The sequence below is a fragment of the Biomphalaria glabrata genome, chromosome 14, assembly GCF_947242115.1.
Source record: "Biomphalaria glabrata chromosome 14, xgBioGlab47.1, whole genome shotgun sequence".
NCBI lineage: Eukaryota > Metazoa > Mollusca > Gastropoda > Planorbidae > Biomphalaria > Biomphalaria glabrata.
This window is the reverse complement of record NC_074724.1, coordinates 12,586,132-12,597,948: the sequence shown is the minus strand read 5'-3', so window position 1 is coordinate 12,597,948 and position 11,817 is coordinate 12,586,132. Positions and strand designations below refer to the sequence as shown.

The 11,817-nt window shown below is 31.3% G+C and overlaps 1 protein-coding gene across 3 annotated transcripts; it reads left to right on the top strand.

The window, feature by feature from the left end:
- Positions 1-3,172: 3,172 nt before the first annotated feature.
- On the top strand, positions 3,173-11,349 carry LOC106073885 (uncharacterized). Of its 3 annotated transcripts, none has more exons than XM_013234548.2 (5): positions 3,173-3,263; positions 5,133-5,250; positions 6,431-6,525; positions 6,973-7,127; positions 8,672-11,349. In XM_013234548.2, exons 2-5 carry the CDS (start codon positions 5,172-5,174, stop codon positions 8,727-8,729), a joined length of 387 nt encoding a protein of 128 aa, XP_013090002.1. In that variant the 5' UTR covers positions 3,173-3,263; positions 5,133-5,171; the 3' UTR covers positions 8,730-11,349. The 3 variants fall into 3 exon arrangements, with proteins under 3 accessions (XP_013090002.1, XP_055866645.1, XP_055866643.1); XM_056010670.1 differs by lacking the exon at positions 3,173-3,263 and adding an exon at positions 3,270-3,555 and having other exon boundaries at positions 5,168-5,250; XM_056010668.1 differs by lacking the exon at positions 3,173-3,263 and adding an exon at positions 3,270-3,555.
- Positions 11,350-11,817: the final 468 nt, after the last annotated feature.

The following is an 11,817-nucleotide window of genomic DNA, read 5'->3' as shown; positions in this document are numbered from 1 at the left end:
TCAAAATACTCTTTCAGGCTTCACTTAACCAGGGCAGAGTACCAAAGGACTGGAAAGAAGCTAATGTCACCCCCCTATTTAAAAAAGGAGAAAAATCTGACCCAGGAAACTACAGACCAGTATCACTTACCAGCATCACATGTAAAATCCTAGAACACATAATATGTAGCAACATCATAAACCACTTAGACAAACATAATGTCCTCACACCATACCAACATGGCTTTAGGAAATATAGATCATGTGAAACACAACTAATAGGACTAATTGATGATTTTTCAAATGGTTTAGATAATAGTGAACAAATAGATGCTATCTTACTAGATTTTTCTAAGGCTTTTGACAAAGTTCACCACCATAGTTTGCTTAAAAAATTAAAATATTTCGGCATTAATGGTCCACTGCATCAGTGGATTAAAGACTTTCTGATAGGGAGAGAACAAACTGTAATAATAAATGGCTCTAAATCAACACCGATAACAGTAAACTCAGGTGTACCTCAAGGAACAGTCTTGGGTCCACTACTATTTTTAATTTACATAAATGATTTACCAAATTGCATTACTTCAGGAACAAAAGTCAGATTATTTGCAGACGATTGCATAATATATAGAACAATAAAAACAACACAAGACACAGATATTTTACAAAGAGAATTAGATGAATTACAGAAATGGGAATCAAATTGGAGCATGTCTTTCCACCCAGAAAAATGTCAGTTGTTAAGAGTAACAAAAAAACTAAAACAAATTAATTCCACTTATCTTATTCATGGCAAACCAGTAACACAGACTAAAAACGCAAAATACCTAGGTGTTATAATAAATGAAAAACTGTCATGGAATCCACATATTGATGAAACTACAAAAAAATCAAACAAAGCATTAGGATTTATTAAAAGAAATTTCTATAAATCAAATAAGAACATAAAACTAAAATGTTATTTAACCTTGGTTAGGCCAATAATAGAATATGCATCCTCTGTTTGGGACCCCTCAACTCAAGAAAACATTAAGAAACTAGAACAGACACAAAATAGAGCAGTGCGATTCATAACAAACGAATATTCACATTTGACTAGAGTAACACCTTTAGTAAAATCACTAAATTTAGAAAGCCTTCAGGACAGAAGGCTCAAAAGTAAAGTAGCAATAATACATAAAACACTGAACCATAATCTTCAAATAGAAAAACAAAATTTAATAAAATACTCTGAAAGACACAAAGATAAAGGCACATTCCTCGTCCCATATGCTAGGACAAATTTGTACAAATACTCCTTCTTCCCTAGTGCTATTAGAGCATGGAATGGGTTGCCTGAGCTAGCCAGGAAAACCAGTGACTTGGCAGAATTTAAGTCATTGGTTAATATGCATGACTAAATGCATGACGCGTAGGACGTAATCATCTTCTTTTTTGAAGTAACGTCTGTATTATATAAGATAAGAAGAAGATTCAATAACATTGTAGTATAAGTCGTGAGTTATAGTCCCAAATTTATTTAACTAGAAAAATATCCGATTGAGTAAAGGTTGGGAAAAGGCGACTATAAATGTATTTTTTCGGTTTAGAACTCATCTCAATCATGACTCTTATACTGAAAAATTTCGTATGAATTCTAACTTTTCCAATGCAAAGTCTTTCTTAAAATAATTAAGATAAATTCATTTGAAATTACATAAACTCTGGAAATGGGAGGGGCGGTAGAATGAAAACGATTAATCCTCGCTACTTTAATAATTTCTGCTAACGATTGCATTTGGCATTAAAGAATAAAAAAAAAAGTAGGGCGACTCGATATAAGAATTTAATTTATAGTATATATAAATTATATTAGTGGAAGATTTTTTACATTTTGTAATTTCTAAACTATAATACTAAAAGAAAAAGTATTGGTTTGTCCGATGAGGGAAATGCAATTGCATATATCGCCCTTCCCACCTGGTGCAACCCTTTTTCATTTAAATTTACTAATGATACAATTTGAGATTAGGGTGTGGTACGACATAATATACGATGGGTTCACATATTAATACGTAGTTTATATTATATAGATATTCAACTAATTTTGTTCACAAACTATGATTCTCCATAAAAATAGGACCGCCCCCCCCCCACTCAGAGGGCTAGAGTGGGAAGGGCAGTACATGCAATCGCCCTCCCCCCCAACCCCACCGAATCGGCCAAAATACCAGTAAGGGAGCGACATAATATAAAATTTATAGATTAATTCAACTAATTTTGTTCACAAACTATAATTTCTCCATAAAAGTAGGACCGCCCCCCCCTCAAATGGTTTAGGTGGGAAGGGCAGTAGAGGTATTCGCCCCCTCCTACCCCCAAACGGTAAACAGGGAACGACATAATATAAAGATCGGTTAAAATATCAATAACAAGATTTAATCATATAGATATTTAATTGATTCTGTTAGCAAGCTGTGATTTCTACAAATAAATTGGACCGCCCCCCCCCCACTCGAAAGTGTGTGGGGGGGGGGGCGGGATTGATACCATTGCCCCCTCCCGACCCCACCAAATCGGTCAACATACTAGAGGAGGGGGCGAAATAATAAAAAAATAGGCTGAAATATAAATAATTAGTATATATTATTAAGTAATAAATTTGTATACAAATTGTGTGAATTCTATACTAAAATTCGTCCGCCCCCCCCGGGGGGGGGGGGGGGGTCGGCCGAGTGGGGGGGGGGGGGGCGATCGCCCCTACCGCCCCCCCCCCCCCCCCTGGATCCGCCAGTGTTGGGACATGTATGTAAACAACTGCCCAGACAGATGAACTTAACACAACTGTTAATTCTTACATCCAGTTCTGTGAAAACATAATTATATCAAAGAAGAAACTTAAAAACATTCAGTAATAATAGACCCTGGATGACCAACATTAAAAATTAACATTCTGCGTCATCATCAAGGAGTATATAGGATTATAGAAGTCTAGGTAATATCAGGCGCTGGTTATGAGTGTCTATGTGTTTTTTTCGTGTGTGAATGTTGTTCGTATGTGCATGTATATCGTGCATCTATATTGTTATTGTACAGTAGTTACGCTGAGGTTTTCAATTGAATTTCCATTTGTTTGTATCAATAAAGTTATCTTATCTATCTCTCTTATTTTTAAAAAGTATTTTTAATTTGTTTATCTGGGGTTTTCCCCAGATTACGAGCCTTGGATTCAGTGAATCGGTGTTTTGGGAAAATCCCGTTTTCCTAAAATAAAGTAACCCCAGACTTGAGAATTTTTAGAGGTAGATTAGATCTATTAGTAATTATAGAGATAGATTTAAATCTAGTAGACTGTAGACAAGGTCTAGATATAGATCGAGAATATAAATCCTAACTTCTAGACCTGTGGGTTAAACGTTATGTATCAACAGACAACACAAAATGGCATGAGCGTCACTAGATCTTGATAATTAAATTGATTATTCTTGGTCTAGACTCTCTAGAGACTATAGATCTAGATCTAGAGTCTAGAGAGTTAGAGAGTAGAACTTCGAACTTTTCTGAAGTCAGTGAAGAGTCACCGAAGAGCAAGAGGTTTAGAAATCTATATTTTTATAAATTAAATAGATCTACTCATAACCTCATTATTTAGATTAAAACCGATTAGACCTAAATGATTAGAATATGATATAAATCTACTACACTCTATTACTCTATACTAGAATCTAGTTAATAGACATGCATACTCTTACATAGTTAATCTATTTTAGTACTTGTCTTAGAGTCTATATTAACTATACTTAACTATAGTATATATAATTATTATTATATATTCAATATTGTAGTTTGTGTTTCTATATAGATCAGATGAGTAGGTGTACATAAATTAGACTAGACTAAATCTAGTGATTTAAATTTGGATTTATTTCAAATTTTTAATGTTTCAATTTGTTGATACCCACTGGCGGGCGCAGTCACTGTTAATTAATCAATCGAGATCTAGATCTATATACTAATATACTACTAGTCAGACAAATTATAATAGATCAACTGGGCCGGGCTTATATATATTTTATTTTGTAAAGATGAAATCATTGTCTAAGGAAATATTCTAAAGCACAGTTTCATTCATCAAATTGAAAAAGCTTTAATAATTATTAATTAAAAATCTAGCTTTCAAATTTTAACTTCCAATAATTGTTTTTACAAAGCTTATATATTAACTCACTCAATCTGTCTGTCTGGTAAAAAGCTTGTACAGTACAATTATTTCTCCTACACCCAATATCGGATTAAGGTGAAATATTGCACAATTATTTCTTTAACCTGACAGCTTAAGAATCAATAAAAATAATTAACTATTGGAAATTAATTATCTAGTTTGAACAAGGGAAAGAAATTATACTTGACTAAAGTGGTGGTATAAGCTTTATAGATCACTGCTTTAAAAAACGTTTGAAACAAACATCACTGTACAATCCTCTATAGTCATAAGCACCTCACTAACAGAGTGGTTAATGTACTGGCTTGATGAGGCATGATTTCGAATTCAGGTTGTTGCCCCTTTTTATTTTTGTAAATACTTTTAAAACTTGATTATTGTAAAATTCACCCAGATATCCATTTCTTTCCCTCCCCTGTCTATCCATTTGATAGGATCATAGCGTATTGAGAAAGCTAAAAGCATGAAATAACGCTAAACAAAACAATCGGTAAAAATAGTTCTAATCGCAGATTTATTGTTGTTGGTCTAGATCTATTACTGATTTAATTACATGAATGATCCAAACAAATTGATACAATTACACTTCGTATAAGCTTTGTTTAAAAAAAAAATATTTTTTCTTGCTCTTTTTTTTATGTTGCCCTGTTGGCTAATGGCCCTTATTTTGATAGAGCAGATGAATCAAAATTTAAGTTGCATTGTTTTCTTTTCTTTTTTGTCTTTCATTCATAAAATTCATTGACATGTGACAAATTACAATAAACAAGAATGAAAAGATGAAGCTGATATATGCAGCCTTATAGGCTATATATTGTTGAGTAGGGCTGCGTTTTGATGTAGCTCCAGATAGCTAAACCAACCAGAACTTGTATGCATATTTATTAATTTGTCAAACTTGATTTTTACCTGTATATGCAATGCAAAAATACTATCTTATAAATTACAGACATTCATTGACAAAAGATCCTATACATACTATAGATCAATGGGTTGCTGCAAAAGTACTCTGAATGATTCAAGCAGCGACAACTCTACTAGAAGCAACTTAGATGGTGTAGTTCCAGGTATGACATTAAAGACAATATTTTGAGTTCTTTACCAAAAATATTTCAATATATAATTTAAACATTTTTATTTGATGTAAGCAAGGTTGTGAAAGCAGAACCTTTTATATTTTAATTTTAACATTTGATTGTTAAAATCTTATTTTAGTACTGATATAAATTAAAGTTTTGTGGTAACAAAATTGATAATATACATATGTTTTCTTTCTCTTAAATCTTAAACTTGTCTTGTTAATAATAAATAAAAAAATCAAATATTTTTTGTTTTTCATATTTTGGGTGTTCCTTCAGAATTTAAGATTATTACATCTTAGCCCAAACCTCCCATACGATGCCAGGGTATGGCGGCGGGCAAATAGTTCAAACACAGGACTATTGAGACAACAGTCCAAAGTGAATACCACACAACCAGGCAGCCAGGAATATATTTAAGTTACATTGACATAGTGTCTTTCTTGATTGTTTATATTTTCTGTTGTGATAATATAGTTTTAGAGGCTTTAGTTTGAATCACCACACTAACAAAGTAAAGTTTTTTAAATTACCCCCGGTAATTTAACTGTCTCAACTACATCATCTACATCTTCATCTTTTTTATCATTTTTCATGTCGAAATGTTCAGATCAGTAATCCTATGTCTGAAATGAACTGCGCAGTGGTTTACAGATCAGGCAGTTCTCTGTATAGCTTTTTTTCTATATCAGGGTTTTGGAGCCACAGCCTTGTTTGGGCCTCTTGATAAAGTATGCAGCTTTGAAGAACTTGGTCAGCATTCTCTGGTGATGCTCCATAAGGGCAAGTTTTGCTTGTCTCAAATTTTAGCTTTATGTTGTCTCATTCTGTTGTGTTTGGTTCTGAGTAAAAAAAAATTTTGCATCTGTCATAATAGGGGTCTTTTTTCTTTTAATTGGAATGTGAGCTGGTTCAATTCTCATTTATTCTACACCCTATTATTTTCATCATTTCTTCTGGGTAGACAAGGATTTTCATTTGTTTGTTTGTTCTTCCATCTTTGGCCAGTATGTCTGCTTTTTCATTGCCTTCTTCTTTAGAAAATGTGGTCAACTAATTGTCTATTCTCTAGGTTATTCACAATTTATTCAAAACATTTGTTGTTGTCAAAGTATGAAAAGTTGCTTTTGTTGAAGTTTATTTTTTTGAAAAGATAAATATTTTTCAGAGGCCAATCCAGAGGTGGGTAGAGAAATCAATGTGACTCTTCCAAATGGAAATATTGTTAATAGTCGAGCATACGAAATTCAAACTGCTGGAGAAGTAAGTCAATTTCTTTATAAATAAACAAAAAGTTAAGAATTTATTGACTTGTTAAAATCTAACAATTAAACTTGTATTGCTTTAGATATAAAAATCTATGGCTGGTAAAAAAGATTGACTGGTTTCTGCAGTTCACAGAGTGACCTGTCAACAGTAGACTAATAGTACAGAGATCAGAAATGTTGTGGAAAAAGTGGATTCAAAAAAAAAATAGTTAAGAAGAGAAAATATATGTATTCAATCTTTAATGGTAAAATGTTTAAAGATTTTTGTTCCAACGCCATTCAGAATATTTAATGCTGTTTGAACTTGGTTGGAAAGTTTAATAAAATGATTATTAAATTCTTAGATATTGGTATTTTAGAAATATAAAAAGTTGCTGATTTTAACACTTACTTAATATCAGTCGACTAAAAAATGATTACTTCGTCGTTTTATTTGTATCAGTTAAAAGTTGACTGCTTAAATCAACATGCCGTTAACCTTGAAAACATTGAAGTTGTTGCTGTGTGTGAAAACAATCAACAAATAGTTCTTGAAGATAATCAAGAGTTGGCTGAGAATTTATGGAGACTACATAACATTTTACTGCGACCCAGAATGTGAGTTACACTCTCTCTTTTATTTCTCTCTTTTCTTTATTTTATTCATCTCAGTTTCCTTTTTTTTTTTTTCGTTTTTTTTTACTTTTTCTTACTTTCTCTTTCTGTTTCAATTCCCTTATTGTTTCTAAGTTTCTTTTTTCTGTTTCTTTTCTTTTTTTTCTTTTCTCTTTCTTTGTTTCTCTTTCATTTTTTTTCTTTCTATTTCTTTCTGTTCTCTATTCGTCTCTATTTATTTATTTCTGTTTGATCTTTTCTCTCTTTTTTCTTTCTTTGTTTCTTTTCTCTTTCTTTGTTTCTCTGTTTCTTTTCTCTCTTTTGGTTTTTCCTCATTTATTCTCTTTCTGTTTCTTTCCCCTCTTTTTATTTCTCTCTCTTTGTTGCTCTCTTTCTTTCACATAGATCATTAATTAAAGTATTTAATAATATAGTAATGAACAAAAGAAATGTCAGGCACCTATAATTAGTCCAATAGCTACAATTAGGATAAAATTTGTTGTTAATTTTAGACTCATGATGCAGTACAATGCAATAAGATTGGCCTATATTGTTATACATTGTTTTGTATTACATTAATTATATAACAAAATATTTTGTTTGTTTGTTTAGAAATTAAGTGAATGGGTTAAGGAAAATGAAAAAAAAGAAAAGTAAAAATATAAATTAAATCTAATAGCCATCTTAACATATCATTAATTTATTAAACATTACATCAACAAAATATTTACACATACACATATATTATAACCAATAGTCAGTATAGGTAATGATTAGATTGTTACTAGTCAATAATAACCAATAAATCAGGTGTTGAATATATTAAGCTTGTCTTTTTTATTCAGTTTGTTACATTAAATTTCAGTCCTAAAACTAATGATTTTTATTTTTATTAAAGCAAACTTGGCAATAAATTTTTGCCATCTTATAAGACTTAAAGTTAACTCTTTCATTATTAATCTACCATGTCATCAATATTTGGGACTGACTCATCATGAATTTTTTCATTAGTAGGGTTCACCTAAGTTGGGTAGGTCTTAAATCTGATCAATAGGTCTGCTAAACAAGAGGAAACTCTTTAGCAGGTAGATGAGAAAAGGTGAACTAGATCTTCCTAATCTTAGATCAAACATTCTGCTCAAGTAAAATACTTAGCACTTTAATGGTGCATGAAACTCTGATAATAATAATAATCTTTATTGTCCGTAAGGAAATTGTCTTTTGTGCATTACACCTAACAAAACATTATAACTATAAAAAAACAAAATGTACATTCAAACTGCTGAATGTGGTTACTTGCAGTTTTCTAGGCAGAAAAAATAATCATTTTATTTTATTCAAAATTTGGTGAAATAAAAATTAAACAAGCACTCAAAAACATATCAAGAACTAAAAAAAAAACAAATCAATGAATGACTTAAATATTTCAATATTTATTTGGTTTACTTTTCTCATTCAGTACTTACTTTTTTTTTTTAATTTACATTTGTTTATAATTTTCATAGCTATTTTGAATAGAGAGCATTTATTTTATTTATTATTCTCAGGCCTAATGATGATCTCATGAATGCCATTCATTTAAGGCAAAACCCTCAACAACTATGACACAACCAATTTTAGACCACAGTGACCTAATATAATGTGAGCATGCATGTGGCTGTAAGTGTGTCTCTATGTTAGATGAAATTATTGTAATGTCAAATCTTTTTTCCTTATGAGATCCGTTTGAGTTGTGGTTGATTTAGTCATTTCTCTTCATTTTTAAACGTTGTCAATTAGTTAATACAGGTTTTGGGTAGAGCCTATCATAAAATGATGTATTGAATTCTTGACTTGCACATTTACATAAATCATACCTGTAACTAAGATGTACATTTCATTTATTGTTACATAGTAATGAAACATACTAATGTTTTTTGTTTTCAATCTGTTTCTGAAACTAAAAATTGCCTTATGTTTGTAAAATATTTTATTTTATTGATGATTGTTTTGTGATAGTTCATTCATTGTAAGATAACATTTAATTTAGTCATCTGAAAGGGTGCTGTAGATACAACCTTTCTGTGTTGACAAGCGGTTTGTGAGCCCTATACAGAAATTCCCATCTTTTCTGAAAATAAGTAGGCTTTAACCTTATTTAGAAGTCTTGATTTACTCCTCTAAGGCCATTTTGGCTTTTAGTGGCCAAAACTTGCATTAGTCACCTTTGTTTGGTGTGCTATTTGGCACAGCAAAGATTTAAATGGTAGAAGTCTATGAATCTACCTGAATTTACCGGAACTGACTATATTGAGCACTGTCTTAATTTTTTTCTCTAACCAATTTGCTATGACCAACAAAAGCTAATCTGAGATCTACTTTTTCTTTACATGCTGCTACGTTTGGCAGCAATGTAATATTGTGATGATTACTGTTTTTAGTGCCTAATTTTGTGACTATTTAATGTTCATGATTGTGTTTTCCCTGGCTAATTAACTTTTCTTCAATTTATACTTTTTAAAATTGTCTTCTCTAGAATCTTAGAAACTTCTATTCTAAGTATTTCTATTACCTATGATCTTCTAGAATCTGATGTTCATTCCTTTTCTCCGACTTCATACTCTGATTGGTTACTTCTAATTAATGCATGCTTACTCTGTGAACTTCTTTTGACCTGACCTTTTCTAGAAAGAAGTAGAATGAGGTCACAATATCGATTCATGATAATATCATATTGTTTTTTCTACAAAACCAGGACCAATTTATGGTAAGTGGAGGCCCCAGGCAGGATTTTTCAAAAGCTTTAATAAAAATCTACTATTATTAATAATACTTATATCTAGAAGCCTGTCACACACACATATATATATATATAATAAAGCTTGTCTGAAGACTGAAGATTAATGAGGAATGCAGTATTTCCCATGGCTATGCAGCCCCAGCTCTGACCTACATATTTTGCCACATCCATTTATATATATAAATTATAAATATTTGAAGTAATAGAGTGCTTGTAAATTCAATCTCATTTCCCTTTTTTTAAATAAAATTAATATACATATTTTAGTAAGTAAAAAAAATGCATATTTTTTAGTTTGTTAAAGGTAAGGTCCTTGGTTGACGGACACTTCCTAACTATGACAGTGTTGCCAGTCATAAGATTTAAGTATTGTTGGTAAAAATTTGAAAATAAACATTTAAAAAAAAAAAAAAGTAAAAGTTTCTCACCTGTCATAATTGTGGAGGACACCCTCACTTGTGGAAGTCCATGGGCAGTAGCCCTGCCTGCTTCCTTTAAATCAGGTCCTGTTTAAAACTTATATTGTCCAACTTTGTCCTGTTTAAAACTTTTATTGTCCAACTTTTCTACATTTTAAAATACTTCTTAGATTCTCCATATTTGAAAAAAAAAAGACACTCCCTTCAATACTATGAAAGTATTTTGCTCATTTTTACTATTTTGGGGAAGAGAAGGTAGAAAGGCAAGGTTGAATTGAAAAATTGAATGAATATACAAGGTATAAAATATGCCTTACAGTACAGTGAAAGTATTTTGTTTAGTTTTTTAAATTTATATCTTCTTGTGCCAAGTCTTTATCTTATTGTCACATTTTGATAAAAGTATTATACCAGTGATGTTTTATGTTTGTAGGTAGTCACTTAGTGTTCGATGTACCAATGCTTGCATATTCAATGTTGAAAATGTTGTTTTATTTTAATTTATTGAATGCAATTTAGTATAATATCTTTTTGATACAATTCAAGAGTCACATGAATCAATTAAGTAATGCAGCATATGAATTTGTTACGCACTATCCTTTGTTGCCTACATGTATGCATATACCCCAAAAGATATACTTTCTATTGTATTATTTAACAAAAAGGTGTAATGTCATTGACCGAGATAAAACATCTTTAGCTACTGTCTACCACACCAAAGCCATCTTATTCTAATGTTCATATTTATTGTTCAAAAACTATCCCTTAGCCTTCTACTCATTGTTTGAATGTGAATTTATATTTTCTTTATATTATTTTGCCTATAGGAGGGTGAAGTAATGCAGGTCATTATGATTTTTAAATAAAAGTATAGATTTTTTAAAAAGTAATAAAAAATACCATTTTAGCACTACTTAGTGGGGCATTGATATTAATAGACTTCATATAACATTGACACATATGTAATGGTATGGAGTTAAATTAACAATTTTTCATAAAAATAAATACTTCTGAAAAAAAAGTTAAATTCGTTTGTTCTGTTCAACTGAATATACCATTATTTATTGTATAGTTGTTATATAGGTTAGTGGAGCAGTGCAGTATTTCATGTTGCTAGAGATTCGAGTCCTAACTGTGACCTACATATTGTCACATTCAGTGACAGCCAGTGGTCAGTTTTTCTCTTTTTGCCATCTTCACCTGTCATCTGCAGTAGATATCCATTTGCTTTCAAATGTGCATACTGCTCCCTTTGTAAGTAATTTCGAGCTGTTTTGCTCCTAGTTTTCCTGATACCAGGTCCTCACTTCTATGCCAGTTAAAACAACAACAAAAAAAAAGCTTGCATCTGAACTGGCCTTCGAAGCATTGTCAGGAATCACCTCTGTTATATCAACCACATTTCAGCTCACCTTGTCTTCTGTAAAGGAGAATTGCCTTGCCCACCCAGCATAACTGGTGAACAATAAGCAATTCTTCTACATACACTATACTT